This window comes from Rhodotorula graminis, assembly GCF_001329695.1.
Source record: "Rhodotorula graminis WP1 unplaced genomic scaffold RHOBAscaffold_10, whole genome shotgun sequence".
Lineage (NCBI taxonomy): Eukaryota > Fungi > Basidiomycota > Microbotryomycetes > Sporidiobolales > Sporidiobolaceae > Rhodotorula > Rhodotorula graminis.
The window spans coordinates 625,886-643,157 of record NW_017264937.1 but is presented as its reverse complement, the minus strand read 5'-3'; the positions used below and the strand labels follow the sequence as shown (position 1 = coordinate 643,157).

The following is a 17,272-nucleotide window of genomic DNA, read 5'->3' as shown; positions in this document are numbered from 1 at the left end:
GCTCCTCCGTTCCTCAAACCCCGTCCCGCTGCTCCCCCTCGCTGTCTGGCGCCTCTGTGTCGTCGCCATCGAAGCTCTCGACGTCGTCGAGCGCTTCGGCGTCCTCGTTGAGCTGCTCGAGCCGCTTCTTGGCGAGGAGGAGCTGCATGCGCACGAGCTTGACCTCGAGACGGCGCACGTTGAGCGCTGCTGCTGCCGCATCGGCGGCGCAGGCGAGGTGGATGTCGGGGTGGCGCATCGGGTAATGCGTGGCCGAGTGGGTCGGCGGCGCTTTGCCGTGATGAGGCGAGGCGACACGAGGTCCGTGCGGCTGCTCCGTCATCGGAACCGGCGCCAGCTCGTTCTGCGCCGGCTCTTCGACCGAACTGGCTGCACGGACCTGCATCTGTTCTGCCGAAGCTGCTGTAGCGACGGTCGCGTCGCGCGAGAACGGCGACAAGTCCCACCAGGCCGTCAGGCTGATCTGCTCGGCGTCGACCGTCGACGTTCCTTCTGCGTCGTCTAGCGCCGGCACCGCCGGGTACTCGTCTTCGTCGTCGTCGTCTCCCAGGGCAGAAGAGCTCGTGCGGGCAGCGCTGACCGGCGTCGCGCGGACGACGACGCCGTCGGAAAAGAAGAGCGTGCCGCGCTCGTCGACGAGCGGCGGCATCGGGGTTTCGCCTCGGTCAAGCGCCGATCGCCGTGGGGCGTACTGCTGCACAAAGCCGGCCGCGTGGCTGCGCTCGACGTCGGTCGTTGTGCGCCGACATTCGAGGACCGAGCGCTCGACCGAGCAGAACGTCGTCTCGAGGCGGTGCAGCTGGAGCCGGACCTGCTCGACGGCCTGTACGACAACGTAGAATGTCAGTGAGCCGCTCTCTTGACGATAGGGGAGCTCGATCGGCCGCACCTGGAGGGTCGGCGCGCACGCTGTTTGAACGATTTCGACGAGACGCGCCTCGAGTTACGCGTCGAGCACAGGCCGAGGCTCCTGTAGGCGTGAGAGCATCGTATATGTACTGTCAGTGCCGCTCAGGCCGAGGTACGCTCGAGGAGAGGGGCGCACAGAGGTCGGCGGCGAGCTTGAGAAGGTGGTTGACATCGTCGCGACCCGGGTGGACGGCGACGGCGACGACGAGCGGTGCCGCTTAGGCGTCGTCGACGGATGGAGAAGAGCGTAGGACGAAGGGTGATAGACCATCGCGACTCGTGCGGCTCGGAAAGCTCGTGTTCTCGAGCGAGCGAGCGAAGACGAGAGGCTGGAGAGCCAAGGGCTGGGAGCAAGGCCAGCGGCGGGTGCAGTTTTCGCTACAGCGGGACAGCTCCGTAGCTGGAGCCCTGTGAGGCACGGCGAGCGGCACATACAGCATGATTCGAGAGCGACGTCCCGCGCGCGAAGCGGGTTCCTCCGGGAGTGTAGCGTCGTCGCCGCGAGCGAAACTCTCTCGCTCGCTCTCTCTCGGCGCCAAAGAGCTATGCGGCAGTGCCTGTAGAGATGCTCGGGAGATTGAAAGAGCTCTGTGCTCACTGCGACGGGGCAGCGGCAAAGAAACTGGACCTTCTCAAGTTGCACGTCTTCGGACCTTCGTCTCTGGCGAGACCGCCCCAGTGAACCTTCAGCCCGACGCACTCTCTCCCTGCGACCCGCTCCACATGCCCCATGGCCTCAGGTTGACCGGGTCCGTCACGCCGACCTGGAACGGCATGCGCGCGATCTCGCCGCCAATCTCGTCGCCGGCGAGGTACGTCGTCGTCGGCGGGAAGTGGACGGCCGAGTGTGTGTGGGCGTCGGTGGTCGGGACGGGGAGGACGAGAGATGCCGACGCCTCCTCGGGCGCGCTCAGCGGCATGACGGCGATGGGCGGCGGCGGGTAGTTGCTCGGTGGCCCACCTGCCGCAGAACGGCGCACAGCACGCAGCTCGTGCAGGCGAGAGCTCGCGACCGGGTGGTAGAACGACGCGCAGACGAGGCCCTTGTCGAGCCAGTCGAGCTCGGTGTCGGACACCTCGAGCTCAGGCGACGACGGGCCCTCCTGCTCGCCGAAGCGCTGAACGACGACACTCGGCCAGTTGGGGATGACCTCGAGCTGCCAGACGACGTGGTAGGTCAAGTGCGGGTCGCTGCGGGTCGATGAAGGCGTGTGCGGCGGACGCGAGGGCAGGGGAGGGGAGGAGAGGGCAGGGTTGTCAGTGCGCGTCGGCGAGCGACGACGTCGGCGGCTGGGTCGGGGAGGGGATCAGAGGAAGAGTGGACGCACCGACTCATGATGTAAAGCTGCGAGGGAGTGTGCATGGCGCGGACAGCGGGGCAAGGGAGGAAGTCAGTCAACTTGGGAAGGTCGAATCGAGGAAGAGGACCAAGCGCGCACCTCGAGATAGAACGCGATGAGCTTGAGGGCCTTGCGGACGCGCTTGTCGCTCTCGGCGTAGACGGCGACGGCGTTCTCGCCCGTCAGGTGGTCGAGGCCAAGGTTCTCGGCGACGAGCGAGTGCAGGAGGAAGAAGCAGGTCTGGAGGTGGGTAACGTTGGTCAGGCGAGCTGTCCGGGTTCGAGAGGAAAGGGGAGGACGAGCTCACAAGGAGGTCGATGTCGAGGCGCGTGATGAAGCGCAGGTGCTGGTCGGCGCACTTGTCCTTGTTGCAGCCGAACGGCATGTACTCGAGGTGGACGAGCAGCTCTTGCATCCTGCGGATACCTGCGAGGGTCGGGATCGAGATGAGTGACGACGTCGGCGAGGTGTCGCGAGGAAGATGGAGAGAAACAGAGGGACGCACCCTCGTGGATCTGGTCGAGGAGGAGCCACTGGTTGCGGACGTCGTTCATGAGCGACATCGGCGGGCCGCCGAGTACAGCTGCGGGCGCGCTCGGAACTGGGTCAGCGCCCTCGTGAGGCGCATCCGCCTCGCGATGCCAAGGACCGGAGCTGGACGCACGGGCTGCAGCTTGAGCAAACAGCCTCTGGGTCTGGACGAGCCACGCGTTGATGACGTGGGTGCACTCGACGATGCCCTGGTGCGAGAGCTGACCCTCGGGCGTCAAAGTGTCGTCGAGGATCTTTTGGAGGCGGTGCTGGATGTCGTCGTGGATCGGGTCGACGGGCAGGAGGTCCGGGAAGTACTGCGCGAGCTCGCTCGGCGAGACGAGCGGCCTTTTGCGACTAGCCGCCGACGTCTGGGCGTCGCAAGCCTGCAGAGACAAGCAGGAGTGAGTTCATGAGGGCGGGACACGCGCGGAACCGTGCTCTTGAGCAGGTCCGGCCGATCGTGACCGACAAAGGGGACGACGCGGACGCACAAGAAGAGGTAGGCCGACGTGCTTGAGCATGTGGTCCTTCTGGTCGGCGGATGCAGGTCCTTCTTGTAGCTCCTTGTACTGGCCGAGTGCGGCGTGGACGATAGCCCTTGACCGGCGAGGGATGAGCTCGTTGACTGCGCACGACGACGACGAGCTGGTCAGTCGGGCTCGCCGGATGGGGAAGAGACGAGTAGAGAGCATGACGACGCACAGATGAGAAGCTGAGCGACGACCATGAGAGCCTCGAGGTTCTCGCGACTCGCGTCGTACGTGATGCCGAGCAGGTGGGCGAGGTCGAGAGCTTGAGTGTGGAATGCCCGGCAAGCCTGCTCGCGACGCACGCCGGCCGCTGACGTGTGCTCGGACGAGCCGTTGGGCGTGGGCTCCGGCATCGAGATGCCGAGGATGGCCTGCGAGGCGAGGGGGCAAGGTCAGCCGGCTGCGCACGGACCCGTGCGAGGGAGGCGACGAGTCGTGCTCACCGAATGCTGGCTCGCCCTGGCGCCCATCGCGCAGAATGCCGCCACCGAAACACGACTCGCCGGGTCGATGTTGTCGAGGTTTTGCAGGATCCAGGTGCGGCGCAGGTGCCAGCCGTCAAAGGCCGGGAGGTAGGCGCAGCACGACGCGAAGAAGGCTGCAGACAGTCGTCGAGGAGGGTCAGTAAGAGTACGAGGACGAAGAGGAGACAGTCTGAGAGGGAGGAAGACGCACCTTGAACGAGGTGGACGACGAGCATGCGCGCCATGGCGTTCTTGGCGAGCTGCCAGTTCGGGTCGTCCTCGCCCGGCAGCGACGGCGACAGCGGTCCCACTTGAAGCGACGACGGTGGTGCGGGGCCGTGAAGCGGGGCGAGGCCGGCGCTGGCGGCGGCGTACAGGGCCGGATCCTGCAGGGCGGCACCTCGCAGAAAGATCTCGACGGTCGTCTTGCTCGCCCTCGACCCAGGTCGAGCGAAGCCGGCGCCGCGAGCGAACGCGTCGTGGATGGCCTCGCTCAAGGGCACGTCGCCAGAGAGCTCGTCGAGGGCGTGCATGCTCGAGCGAGGGAAGCCCGCCAGGCTGGTGGCGCCGCCGGGTGCGTCGCTCCGGGTGCCGCGCATCTCGACGCTGCCGGCGCTCGACGGGACAACGGCCGAAGAGGTACCGTAGCTAGCGTGCGGGATGGCCGACGGGCGCAGGACGGGCGGTCTCGGGCTCGACGAGTCCGTGCGGAAGACGGCGAGTTCATGCTCGAGCTCGGCTGCGGGCGGCATCGACGAGTCAGGCGGTGTGCGCGCACGAGGAGGATCAATATTGACGCACCGATACGGGCTTGCAGCGCGGCCGTCCCAGCCGTCGTCGCTGGCGAACTCGTGGCGCTCGCGAGGGCGCTCTCGGGAATGGCGTCGACTGCGAGGGGGGCGAGACCATGCCGAGTCAGTTGCTGTACGTCCTCTAGAAAACTCTCTCGGTGAACGAGATTGTGGACGCACCTGGAACAAAAGTGCCAAAGTCGCACTCGTCGTCGCGGTCCCTGCACCGGTTGCACCTGGGCCACCTCCTGTCGCACTTGACCTTGCGGACCCGACAGTTCTTGCAGCTCTTTTCGGTCGTGCGCGCTCCGACAGCTGCCGCGAGGGCTGACACACTCGCTCGCGACGCACCGCCCGAGCCCGCCGCTGCCGCCGTCGCCGACCCGCTGCCGCCGACGCTCGCGCCGTGCGAGTTGCCCTGGCTCCTCGCGCCGCCACGACCGCCGATCCCTCGCACGCTCCCGCCAACCTCGAGATCGCCGGCGTGCGACGGCCGTCGGCGAGCCGTGCTCGGCGCAGGACGAAAGGACGGGTCGGCGCTCGCGGGCACGCCGGGCTCGACGCCGCTCTGCTGCTCGAGCGGTGCGTCGGCGCGCCCGTCTGACGTCGAGGCGGCCGTCATGAGGTCGTAGGGCGAGATGTGGGTGTGCGGAGCGAGAGGTGGATGGGGCTGGGCGTACGGGTTGAACAGGGTCGGGGGCGCGAAGTCGGCAGGCGAGACGTGGGCGAGGGGCTGGGACGCGGGTAAAGGCGCGAGGTACGGCGTGTAGACCATGGTCTCGGGCGCGGTGCCGTGCTGCGTCTGGAAGGGCGCGGCGGCGTAGTGGTGGTGGCTCGCGAGGGGAGGTGCGCCGTTGGTCGGGCCGGACGTGGCGGCCGGGTACCGCTCGGCGGCGTTGTAGAGCGGGACGGGCAGGTCATTGGTGCTGTAGAGCGGGCCCGAGTACTGCTGCGAGTAGGCCTCGTGCGCTCGACGAGGCTCGAAGACGTCGCCTCGTCGGCGTGACGTCGCGGCGCCAACCTCGCTCGCGGTGGACGGTGGAGGGTCGCCAGGGTCCCGGACGTAGTGCGGGTGCATCGAGGCAAGTGCTGAGGGCCCGTTGCGTGCGGCGCAGCGTGGTGGGCGACCAGCGACCGAACAATAGATGAGAATGAGGGTGAGCGGGGCGGTGCAGCTCGCTCGGTCGTCGCGTCCGCCGACGTCGTTTCGGCACTTGGCGAGAGCTCTCTTGCTCCCTCTCCTTCGCTCCGGCTCCCTGCTCTGCCTTTTTGTCATCGCCTCGGTCCCGCTGCACGCTCTGCTTAGCGTCCTGCTCGGCACTGTCAACGAGGATCGCTTGAGCGTGCGCTGCCACCGCTTCAGCGTCGTCGCACCGGCGGCCGCTCGCTCGCACTCGCTTGGTCCGCCGGCTGCTCGCCCCCTCTTCTCCAGGCGGTTCCGACCACGAGCGATCGTCTGCCAATCGAGAGGACGCCGCCGGCAGACGCCGCGGCAGGACGGAACAAGCTCGCTCTCCTCGGCCTCGGAGCGCTCGTGCCCCTCTTGCCCGGGCTTCCCGACCGGCGTCGACGTCTGCCTCTTACGAGCGGACCGGCGACCAGACGCAAGTGACCATGGCGAGCTTGCGCACGCGCCAACGCAAAGCGACGCGGCGCCCGCGGAGGCCCGTGCGGGCGGTCGCGCTGCCAGCCGACTTGCGCACGCCGAGCGCGCGGCCAAGTTCGAGAGTCGTACGTACTATGCAACTCGTCCCGCACCCGAAAGAGCAAGCGGTGCGAAGCTCGCAGCGTCTGCGGGCCGCGAGCGTGAGCGAGAGCAAGTCGACGACGAACGAAGAAGGTGCGAGCGAGGATTAAAACGTGGCTCGGCGGTCCAGGCTTCATTGAATGAAGCGTGCGGAGAGAAAGGGGTCCGTTCGGGCTCGGAGCTCGAAGAGAAGCTTCGGTGGCAGACGCTCGAGGAGGAGGAGGAGGAGGAGCGGGGCCTGAGCGCTCCCGCGCTCTCTCGAGGACGAGGGACTGAGCGTGTACCCGCATGGCTCCAAGGATGACCGAGACGGACGTAGGAGAGAGAGAGACGGAGGCCCAGCTGCCGCACGCGCGCGCGCGCACCACCGCCGACGCCGCGCCCTTGAGAGGCTGGCCCGCCTCTGAGGACGATCCCATCAGCGCGCGGCTCTCAGGTCCACCCACCACTCGACCACCGCTCGCTGCGCCCCGGCCTGCTCGTTGCAGCAGCACACGCGCACAACGCTCCCGCACCACCACCACGTCGAGCGACCAGAGCTCTCGCCGGCCTCGCACCTTCGGTCCCGCGTCCTCGCTGCCCCGAGAGCGATAGTCAACCTTGCGCCGCCCCGACCAAATTGAACGTGCTCGCCCCTAGAGTGCGCCGACCATCCCTCACCGACCCGCCGGCCCTCGCGACCGCCGTCTGCTCCCCTCCCCTCCCGACCTCCGCCCTCGCTCCCTCCCCCGCCCTTCGACCACCTCGCGCCGTTCCACCACCTCGCCTGCATCCCCGACTCGCATGGCTTCGACCTTCCCCCCGCCGCCTGCGGGTGCGCGCCTTGCCCGTCCAGCACGGCGCGAGTCGACCGGCATCGCCTCGCTCGCCGAGATCATGGCCGACGTCTCGTCCCCGTCCGCCTCGCACGGCGCCGACACGACGCCGCGCGCACCGCAGAGCCACTTCTTCCCGTCCGTGTCGCGCGCTCAGCGCGACCTCGCCCGCCAGGCTCGACTCGCCGCCGCCTCGCCCGAGCCCGTCACCTCGTCGACCCCGCCGGCGCCCTCTCCACCGCCGCCAGAGCACCACCAGCTCGGGCCGGGCAAGATCCGCGGCATCGAGGCGCTCCTGAGCGCGGCGGGCGGCGCAGGACACGCCGGCGGCGGCGGCCCAGGCGAGCAGGACGACGTGCGGCGGGACCGTGGTCGGGAGCGGCACGAGCTAGGCCCGAGCGGGCCTTTCGCCGCTCGCCGCCCGTCGTATGCCTCGTCGCAGCACTCGTTCGTCTCGGCGGCGCCGTCCAAGGCGGCCTCGGCCGACGACGACGACGACGAGCGGAGGGGGGTCGGTGCAGGCGGGAGCGGCGGCACCAAGCGGCGGCGCGACGTCGACCGCACCGGGTGGGACGCCGCGAGCGACCTCATGCGCGACGACGACGACGAGATGGACGAGCGGCACGGCGAGGGCAGCCGGCGGGACCGAGGCGGCGCCGACCGCGAGAAGACGCCGACGCCCAACCTCGGGCGCGCTCACGATCCCGCCGTCGGCGGCCGCGGCGTCTCGTTCCACCACGGCGACGGCCCATCGAGGAGCCGGTACGACAGCTCGGCCTCGCCGGGCGTGTCGCCGGGCGCGTCGTCCAAGCCCGGGTCGGTCGCCTCGGTCGACCGCGACGACGACGCCGTCATGGACGACGACGCGTCCATCATGACGAGCCGCACGGGCGCGACGACGGGCGCCATGGCCGACGACGACGACGACGGCAAGGAGCCGGCCAAGAAGCGCAGCAGGACGCTCACGACGCCGGCGCAGACGGCCGTTCTCAACGCCCTCTTGGCCAAGGTGCGCCGCCACGCTCTCCTTTCTTTTGGTCCTGCGTTCCTCGTACTGACTCTCTCGCGAGTGACCGCCACCGCAGACCCGTTTTCCTTCGACCGAGACGCGCGAGGAGGTGGGCAAGCAGATTGGCATGAGCGCTCGGCGGGTGCAGATCTGGTTCCAGAACGTGCGTCGACTCGTCGCAGCCCCTCCCTCGTCGACATCGACAACCTGACTGACTCTCTCTCTCTCTCGCGTTCCCGCAGCGTCGCCAGTCGCAGAAGCGCCAACGCGACCGCGAGGCGCAGGAGGCCGTCGCTGCCTCGGCCGCTCAAGCCGCAGCCATGGCGGCCGGGCACCACCACGCCGTGTACGGCGCGCACCCGCAGATGGCGTACGGCGTCGACAGCTACGGTCGACCGGCCCACTTCTACCAGGCCGTCCAGCACAAGCCGCCGGGCCCGATGCATGCCGGGTACCCTCCTCGGCCCGGCGTCCCTCGCCACCCGTCGATGGAGTCGCTCTCGTCGACCCGGTCGGGCTACGCGCCGAGCCAGCGCAGCATGCACTCGTTGCACGGCCGCGAGACGATGGCGCCGCACCCGTCCGACCAGCGCCACGCCCACCCGTACGCCAACAGCGGCGCAGCGGCGTACGCCGCCTACGGCCAGCAGCAGCAGCAGCAGCAGCACCCGAGCGCGTACCCGCCGCACCTCCAGTCGCAGCAGACGGCGCAGTACCTCCAGCACCAGCACCAGCAGCACCAGCAGGCGCACCTCCTCCCGCCCAAGCTCTACTTCCCCTCGATCCCGCGCTCGCACGCGCCCTCGGGCCGCGTCGTCGCCGACCCGTATCGGCCGCCGCCGCCGCAGCCGATGAGCCCGTCAGCACCGACTCACGGCGCCGGGCCCGACGGCCGGCTCCCGTCGCTGTCGTCGGTCCTGCAGAACGGCGCTCCCTCGGCAGCAGAGCCGGCGCCGCATGCCGCCATGCATGCCTCGTCGGCCGCAGGGCATCAGCCCATGTTCAGCCACTCGCCGTTCTCGCCGTCGACGCCGGCCTATCAGTCGATGCCGCAGGTCGGCGCCGCAGCCCGTCCGCAAGGGCCGGCGCCGCCGACTTTCGCGCGCTCGCTCTTCTCGCCCGAGCCGTCGAGCTCGTTCGAGCGCCTGCGCATCTCGGGCGGGCCGATGTCGCCTGTCGCCGACGCCGCACCGCCACCTTTCCCTTCCTCCTCGTCGACCACCTCGTCCGCCACGCCGACGCCGACGCTCGAGCGCGGGCAGCAGGACGTTCTCGACGTCGCGATGGACCGCATGGCGTACCGCTCCCGTGGCGGCGCCCTGCCGGCGCGGCAGACGCTCCCGCCGCTGCGAGCCGTCTTTGGCGACCCGGTCATCAACTCGAGCCGGGCCAAGAAGGGCGGTCCGAGCGAGGCCGACAAGGCGCTCCTCGCGCCCATCCGCGTCGGCAGCCTCTCGTCTGCGCCCGGGTCCGCCGACGGCCCGCCACGGCTCGCCCCGATCTCGACGTTCGCCCCGCTCGCCGCCAACTCGTCGTCGCCCGTCTCGCCGCACCGCCAAGTCGCCCTCCCCTCGCCCGGCGCCCTCTCGCCGCACAACGCTGCCGGCGTGCCGCCAACATCTCGCGCATCGACCTGGAGCGACGCCTCGCACGCGACGCGCTCGAGCGCCGCGAGCTTCGAGTTCGGCGCGCCGCCGCCCGGGTCGTACCGCTCTGAGCGGTCGTCGCTCGCGCACGGCGGCGGGAGCACCGAGCGGCCTCTGCCGCCTGCGCCGCTCGAGGCCGGCGAGCCCAAAGGAGGGCGCGGTGAGGGCGAGGGGAGCGACGGGAGCGTCGAGACGCACGAGACGAGCGCGGCGCCGAGCGTGAGCAGCGAGGGAGGGGCCGGCGTCAAGGCGTGAGCGTGAGCAGCGAGGGAGGGGCCGGCGTCAAGGCGTGAGCGATCGCCTCCCCTCCTCGGACGGACACTTCCACGATATCCCTTTCCTTCGCCTTTCTCCAATTGTTGTGCGTGCGCCCGGCAGTCTAGGTCCTCCTCCTCGTCGAGTCGTCCTTTGTCGAGCTCCTCTCTCCAGGTCTGTCTGTTAGTACTCGGTCCTGTGCAAAGCAGCCAGTTCGTCGCATCCCTCAGCCCGGAGGCTCCAGTCGCAGAAAGAGAGCTCCAGTGGCCGCCGCCGCACGAGACGACGAGGAGGAGGGCTGGACCAACTGAGCAGCTCTCGAGCTCCCCTCGATCTGCCGACGCTGGCTGGCTCGCTATAGCTATCCCACGCTCCTCGTGCAACCCGAGGCCACCTACAGTCGACCACAGAGCCGCTCGCCATGCCGAGGTGAGCCGTCTCCTCCTCATCTCCCTCCCCAGCTGTTGGCCGCTCTCTGCGGTCACAAGCCGCCGCAGGCGGCCCATCGAGTGCCTCAGATGTGCTTGGTGGGTATGGAGACCCCGTTGGGCAGTATGAGGACCGGCCTGACCTCCTTGTCGTTGCCGCAGCTCGACCCCGTCCTCGTCCCGAACCTCTTCCCCTCGACTCGACCCCTTTCCGACACCGTACTACCTCTTCTTCGCCGGCGCCGAGCCCTTCTTGACCATCGTCGGCGCCCTCAAGGCCGTCCTGCACCCGGCACACTTCCACTCGACCCTCATCCCCGTCAGCCTCGCTCCCCTCCTCGAGGCCAAGACGGCCCACGCCGGGTCCATCATGGCGGTCCGGCAGCTCGGCAACACGTACGGCCTCCTCGCACTCGTCGCGGCCACCGTCCTGCCTGCGATGAGGCGGACGCTCGCCGGCCGACCGGTCGAACTCGAGGCCATCCTGCGGGCCTACCTTGGCGCTCTCGCTTTCGCCGACATTACGGTGCGTCCTCGCTCCCTCTTCGCCTTTCTCTGCCAGAGAAGCTTCGCCCTGACCCGCCGCACACCCGCGCCCTGCAGCACATCGGCCTGACGCTGTACGACCTCGGCCTTGAAGGCTCGCTTCACCCGCTCAAGCACTGGAACCAGCTCGTCTGGGGCAACGTCGGCATCACGGCCTGCCTGTTCGCCGTCCGGTCCTTGTGGTTCCTCGGCGTCGGTCGGACGAGCGCAAGCGCGAGCCTGAGGAGGGACCGGAGCGAGTAGCGGCGCGACCCGTCGATGCATCGCGCAGCTGTACTTCTCGTGCGACTCGACGTCGCCGCGCTTTCGCTTCTTCTCCCGTGCTCGGCTGCGCATACTTTGAGGCGGTCCTACGACCCGCGAAACCGGGAGCGTGGCCGCCTCCTGAACCTTGCTCGCTCCCGCTTCCCGCGTCCCTCATTTCGAGCACTCGCTGTCGCCGTGCCGAACATCGAGCTTCTCCTCTACTTCCTCTCACCCATCCCATCGATCGAGGACGCCCTCGTCCTTTTCTCCCCTCTCCCACCTCCCTCTTCCTCGCTCTCATCTTCGCCCACCTGCACTCGCAAGATGCGCATCGACCGTCAGTACCGCCGCCACGCGCTTGCTCCCACCTCGACACCGTCGAGCAAGAAGGTGCAGGACATGCAGGACGCGGTCCTGCAGCTCACGCGGATCGTCTCGAGCCTCACGACCGAGGTCGAGTCGCTCTACCTGCGCGTCGGGCGCATCGAGCAGGCGCAGGCGCGCGCGCAGTGCCAGTGCGCCGCCGGCGCGGTCGACGTCGACGTCGGGCACGCCCCGCAGACGACCGCGTCGACCCTCGCGACGGACGCGCTCGAGGGTGGAGCGTCGCGCGACCTCGAGTCTCGCCCTCACGTCCACGCGTCGACGCGCCCTACCCTCCCCACCCTCTCGCCCGCCTTCTCCGTCCCCGATGCTCCTCGTTCCTGCTCGAGCGCGCCATTCGCGTTCGCGGCGCCGGCCACGGCGCACCCGGCCGTCTCGCCCACCGCCGCCGAGGACGACTGGCTCCTCATCGAGCAGCGCACGAGCACGCCGGCACCGCCGCCTGCGTCGACGAGGGCACCGTCGCCGACGTTCTCGTTCTGCGGTGGAGCGACCGATGGAGTCGAGAAGGGCAGCGAGAACGAGTCGATCGAGCAGGGAGGTGACGAAGACGACGAGGAGCGCACGAGCCGCACCATGCCGCCCATCCCGACGATGCGGTACAGCGTCGTCGTCGTCGGTCGCAGCATGTACGTGCGGGGCCTGAGCGAGCCGGCGGCCGTCAAGGTGCAGCCGGCAGACGGCGGCGCGAAGGAGGACAAGAAGGAGGAGAAGGAAGAGCAGGAGGAGGAGGAGGAAAGCGCGCTCGAGCGTATCGAGTGAGGGCGGACAGTCCGGTGTGGTGCCTTAGATACTTTTCTCTTGCATGCTATACGTCGTTCTGGTCGCTCTCTTCAGCATGTGAGCGAGAGCTGCGAGCGGCGACGTGGCTTTCACGGGCGTAGGCGCGAGTGCTCTCCTAAGCTCTCCATGAGGGTCGGCGGGCTCTCTTGCGTCGAGAGAGCACCCTCAGAGACACACAGAGAGACGTCGAGAGAAGGCGAACTGCCAGGAAGAGCTCTCTCGACCTTGCCGACCTCGGACGTGAGAAGGTCCAGGCGACGAGGCCGACTCGCGCTGTACACGATGAATTGGCCCGGGAAACACGCTGGATTGCACCGCAGACACCTCCTCGTTCGTTCCCGCGCAAGCAGAAGGCCCCAACCCCGCTAGATCAAGAGCTAGCGTTTGAGAGAGGGTGCGCAGGATCCCCCTGTCTTTAGCAGGTGGCCGGGCGCACGGGCGCTCCGCAGGGGTGCGCGCCGTACGAGCGGCTCACCAGAGGGCGCCCGCTGCCCTCAGGGGCATGTGAGGGCGGGCGCGGCCTCGTAAAGACCCGTCCGCGACGGCTCGACTCGCTGAGCCGACGGGACGAGTGCGACGACGAGGCGGACATCTGGGCAGTCTAAGCTCGCTCTCAAGACACAAACTAGCTCGACTGAACAGAGGAGAGCCATCGCGGGGCGGAGCTAGGGCGCGAGGAGAAGCTCTCGGGACGAGAAGGGAGGTGCCATCGAGGGCGCGACTAACCTGCGGCGCGAGGTCGAGAGGGTCAGTACGCAGCTCGGCGAGGAGCATGGACCCATGTGAAGGTCCTGCAGGGAAGAAAGAGTGTGTGCGGGACGTACAAAGGACAACATGAGCCGCCTCGAGGTCGGGAGCCCGCCTCGTGCCGCCCAGAAGACCGCCCTGCTCGCCTTGCGCAGCCGTTTCGCCTGCAAAGGGACTAGGTCAGTCTATCAAAACCCCTGCACCGCGTCGCGACGTAGCAGAGGGGGCGAGGGGAGGGGGAGAGGGGGGCCGAACACGGGGAGGCGGGGAGGAGGTGGACGCACCAGCCGCCCACAGCCCGCACAGCGCGGCCGCGCGGCCCAGTAGTCTCCTTGATGCTGCGATAGTCCTCGACGACGATACCCACAGGCCCATGAACCGTTGCCACCAGCCGAGAGAGGTCGGACGACGCGAGTTACTGATGAAGATGCGACGCGCCCTGCGCCGTCGGCGGCCGCTCGCGGTGGCGCGGGAGCAAGCCCCATAGATAGATGATGCGATGCAGAAGAGCTGGACACGCGCCGGCAACGCACAGCAGCGGTGCGGCCGAGTTGCGCGTGGAGGACGAGGTGCGGGGCGCGAGTCGTCGAGCTTACGACCTCGCGCTTGACTTCTCTATTCGGCAATAGCTTCGAGGTCCAGCCGTTAGCGATATTACGAAGCCCCGGCTATTCTCGCATAGCTTTCGGCTCGCTCGAGGGGAGGGTTTCACAAGGGCTCGAGCGCTTTCTGCGAGTCTGCAGCTCGACGAGGATCGGGTGCGACGTCGTCGAGGGCGACCGACAAGCTTCGAGTCTACTCTCGAGCTCTCACCGCCGGAAGCGCGACAAGTGCGCGAACGCAAAGCGAGAAGCAGGGTCGGGAGCAAGTCGAGGAGGAGGACGAGGTTTGCGCAGCCGGCAGGTGTCGGGGCACTCTCTCTCGCTGGTGGTAGACTCGGAGAGACTCGAAGAGAGAGCCCTGGAGCAGAGGAGCCGACAGAAAGAGCTGCACTCAAGTCGCTCCTCGACCGACTTGAGAAGGGCAGTGCGAGCCTTAACTCGCGCTCTACACGATGAATTGGCCCGGGAGAAGCGCTCGATCTCATTGCAGACACCTCCTCGTTCGATCCCGCGCAAGCAGAGCACCGTAACCCTGCTAGATCAAGAGCTATCGTTTGAGAGAGGGTGCGCAGGATCCCCCTGTCTGGAGTAGGTGGCCGGGCGCACGGGCGCTCCGCAGGGGTGCGCGCCGTACGAGCGGCTCACCAGAGTGCGCCCGCTGCCCTCAGGGGCACGTGAGGGCGGGCGCGGCCTCGTAAAGACCCGTCCTCGGCGGCTCGGCTGTCTCGGCCGCCGGGACGAAGAACGGTCGCGAGACGGGCGTGTGGGTCTCTCGCGGCTCGCTCGAGTCATGCAGAGGGCATGTCGGCGTCGGCAGGGGCCAGCGTAGAACAAGCAAGAAAGCGAGGCGAGAACTTTCGAGTCCGAGAAGGAGAGGGCGCCATCGAGGGCTCGACTAACCTGCGGTGCGAGGTCGAAAGAGTTAGTGCGCGTGCTCAAAAGACGCACAGACTCATGCCCGAGTCCATGACTCGAACCAGGGGAGCGGGAGGGACATACAAGGAACTGGATGGACCGCCTCGAGGTCGACGGCGAGTCCTCGCGCCGCCAGAACGTGCGCCTGCCCATCGTGCACGACCGAAGCGGCTGTAGAATGTTCTGATCAGATCCGGGAGGCATCTGAGAGGCGTCGCGAGGTGGCGGCGGGTGCGAGGAGAGGGGGAGAGGGCGCCAAACAATGGCGAGGCGGGGAGGAGGAGGACGCACCTGCTATCCAACGCCCGCAGAGCCAGCCGCCCAGCTCGGTGCGCGCCATGAGCCTCCTTGAACCCTCGACAATCGCGCCCACAGGCCCACGAGTCGTTGTCGACAGTCGAGAGAGGTGGAACGACGCGGGTGCTGATGAGGACGCGACGCGCTCTGCGACGGCGACGAGCGCTCATGGCGGTGCGGGCGTGGTAGTAGCGTGCTGTCACAGTGCGCAGGTACCGACAAGAGCCATCTCGAGCGTGCCCAGTCGCGAGGGTCGAGGTGGACGGCGGACGAGCGAGGAGCGACGAGAGCTCGCGAGCGGATCCGGCCACCCGCTTCGACGAACGGCCTTGTGCGCCTCTGCGCTGTACTCTCGACGCGAGACATGCTGGCACACTGGCTCGGAAAGCTACTGCGCGTGGTAGAGATAGCAAAAGGGGCCGTCGCCGTCGGCCAGCAGCTACTCAACCTCCTCCCTCGGGCCCTTGGCCACCCAGTACTCGTTCTTGCGCCGCTGCGTCTCGGCCCTCAGCTTGTCCTTCTTCTGGCGCCGCCTCGCCGCGCCCGACGCCGAGCCCGACCCAGTCCCGGGCGTCAAGTCGCGCGAGACAACGCCGCCGGGCCGCACCAAGTCGCCGCCCGTCCCGCCAAGGACGACATCTGCGCCCTCTTCGTCCTCGTCCTCGTCCACACCGCCAGCGTCACCGTCACGCTCCGAGCCCGACGACGCCGACGAGTCGTCCGTGACGTGCGTGACGCCCGCCGCCGCCGGGCGCGCGAGCGTCGGCTTGGCGCGCACGTGGGCGCGAGCGTAGCGCGAGTCGTCGCCGTCCTCGTCGTCCGAGGCCGAGGTGGCAGTCGCGGCCGACAAGCGAGCCTTCTTGGCCGGCGGGGCGTGCGGCTGGTCGTGCTGGCCCGCGCGAGTCGAGCCCACGACGTCGACGACGAACAGGGCGCCGCTGCCATCGTCCTCGTCGTCCTCGTCCTCGACCGACTGCGCGCCACGGCCGTGCGCCGAGACGGCGGCGAGAGGGGCGAGGTCGTTTGCCTTAACGACGGCGTCCTCGACCGCCCCCTCGACGCCGTCGGCGTCGTCGTCGCGCACGTCGTCCTCGGCCTCGGGCGCCTTGCGCTTGCGCCTCTCGCGCTTGCGCTCCGAGCGCTTCTCGCGCTCCTCGACCTTGCGCTCGAGGCGCGCGATCGTCTTGTCGCGCCTCTCGCCGGCGCGCTCGTCGCGCCGCGCGCGCTTGAGCGCCTTGCCGCTCAGGGGCGCGAATGCGCCCTCCTCGCGCTCAAGGAGGCGCTGCAGGACGCCGTCGGCGTGGAGCTGGGCGTGCGCGCGGCGCGACAGGCGCTCGGCGGCACCGAGGCCGACGATCGAGCCGAGGATCGAACGCTGCGACGGGTCGAGCGACGTCGACGAGTCGGCGTTGGGCAGGGCCGAGGCGCTCAGGACGGGGACGCGGGCGAGGTTCGACGACGACGTCGAGGCGAGGAGCGACTGGCGGGCGCACAGCGAGGCCGACAGGACGTCGAAGCCGCCCGACAGGGTTTGGCGGACGCGGATGATGGCGTGCGAGCCGCCCGACACGTCGTTCTCTGCAACAGTGGGAGACGAAAGGTCAGTAAGTGCGTCCTCGAGAGGACGAGAGAAGAGAGAGGGACGCACTCGGGTCGTTCGGGTCCTCGATGCTGAGGAGGTACGGCTGACCCGGGCGGTACCAGCCCTTGTCGTGCTTGTTGAAGTAGCCGCCTCGGCCTCGGAGCGTGATGCCGGCCTGGTCGTAGTTGAAGTGCTTGCCGTACAGCTCGAGGAATTCGACAAAGAGGAGGCCCAGGTTGCGGTTCGGGTTGATCGTCGCCGTCTGGATCTTGGGGTGCAGCTGCACGAGGAAGACGACGAGTCAGGGCGACGTCCTCGACTATTTCGTGTCACAAGGAGGAGGGGGGAGGGAGGCGGGCGCACCTGGAGGAACGAGATGACGAGGCAGATGATCGAGTAGCTGCCGAGGCCGCCGGTGAAGACCTCGTTCATGCCGCGCTGGCCGAGGAACGCCTTGACGAGGAGCACGAGCGAGCGTGCGACGCCATGGTCGACCGGGTGCTGCTCAGACTCGGGCTCGCGCTCGGGTAGCGCGGTCGAGGTCGAGCGCGACGACGGCCGGCTCGCGTCGGCGGCGTCGGCAGCGTCGGGCAGCTCGCCCTCCTCGGGCTCGGACGACGAGGCGCGCGAGTGCGGGTCGAGGATGATGATGTCGTCGTCGCTGTCGACGTCCGAGTCGGCCTCGCGCCGCTTTCCCTTGCC

The 17,272-nt window shown here is 68.7% G+C and overlaps 5 protein-coding genes across 5 annotated transcripts in view; 3 read left to right on the top strand and 2 right to left on the bottom strand.

The window, feature by feature from the left end:
• Positions 1–13: 13 nt before the first annotated feature.
• On the bottom strand, positions 14–5,646 carry RHOBADRAFT_54887 (uncharacterized protein; the record flags this gene model as incomplete). Its single annotated transcript, XM_018417546.1, has 14 exons — positions 14–823; positions 890–909; positions 1,046–1,126; positions 1,610–2,066; positions 2,349–2,489; positions 2,557–2,675; positions 2,755–2,832; positions 2,914–3,166; positions 3,275–3,408; positions 3,486–3,684; positions 3,757–3,911; positions 3,989–4,516; positions 4,579–4,665; positions 4,749–5,646. 14 exons carry the CDS (start codon positions 5,644–5,646, stop codon positions 14–16), a joined length of 3,960 nt encoding a protein of 1,319 aa, XP_018269742.1.
• A 1,452-nt stretch (positions 5,647–7,098) lies between these two features.
• RHOBADRAFT_54886 (uncharacterized protein) lies at positions 7,099–10,040 on the top strand (the record flags this gene model as incomplete). Its single annotated transcript, XM_018417545.1, has 3 exons — positions 7,099–8,139; positions 8,216–8,302; positions 8,382–10,040. 3 exons carry the CDS (start codon positions 7,099–7,101, stop codon positions 10,038–10,040), a joined length of 2,787 nt encoding a protein of 928 aa, XP_018269741.1.
• A 421-nt stretch (positions 10,041–10,461) lies between these two features.
• On the top strand, positions 10,462–11,299 carry RHOBADRAFT_54885 (uncharacterized protein; the record flags this gene model as incomplete). The annotated part of the gene is made up of 3 exons (XM_018417544.1): positions 10,462–10,469; positions 10,631–10,994; positions 11,072–11,299. The coding sequence occupies 3 exons, from the start codon at positions 10,462–10,464 to the stop codon at positions 11,255–11,257; spliced, it is 558 nt and encodes a 185-aa protein (XP_018269740.1). The 3' UTR covers positions 11,258–11,299.
• A 280-nt stretch (positions 11,300–11,579) lies between these two features.
• Positions 11,580–12,467, top strand: RHOBADRAFT_54884 (uncharacterized protein). The gene has a single exon (XM_018417543.1). It carries the CDS (start codon positions 11,585–11,587, stop codon positions 12,404–12,406), a length of 822 nt encoding a protein of 273 aa, XP_018269739.1. The 5' UTR covers positions 11,580–11,584; the 3' UTR covers positions 12,407–12,467.
• Positions 12,468–16,459: 3,992 nt separating this feature from the next.
• Positions 16,460–17,272, bottom strand: part of RHOBADRAFT_38299 (uncharacterized protein) — a gene marked incomplete at both ends in the record, with an annotated part of 3,196 nt that continues 2,383 nt past the window's right edge. Inside the window, 3 exons of the mRNA XM_018413512.1 lie at positions 16,460–16,566; positions 16,637–16,850; positions 16,934–17,071. Coding sequence (XP_018269738.1) covers positions 16,460–16,566; positions 16,637–16,850; positions 16,934–17,071 — 459 coding nt within the window. The remainder of the gene's footprint in view (positions 16,567–16,636; positions 16,851–16,933; positions 17,072–17,272) is intronic.

Excerpts from the sequence above, each read along its gene's own strand:
- RHOBADRAFT_54884 (XM_018417543.1), top strand. The coding sequence starts at position 11,585 with ATGCGCATCGACCGTCAGTACCGCCGCCACGCGCTTGCTCCCACCTCG.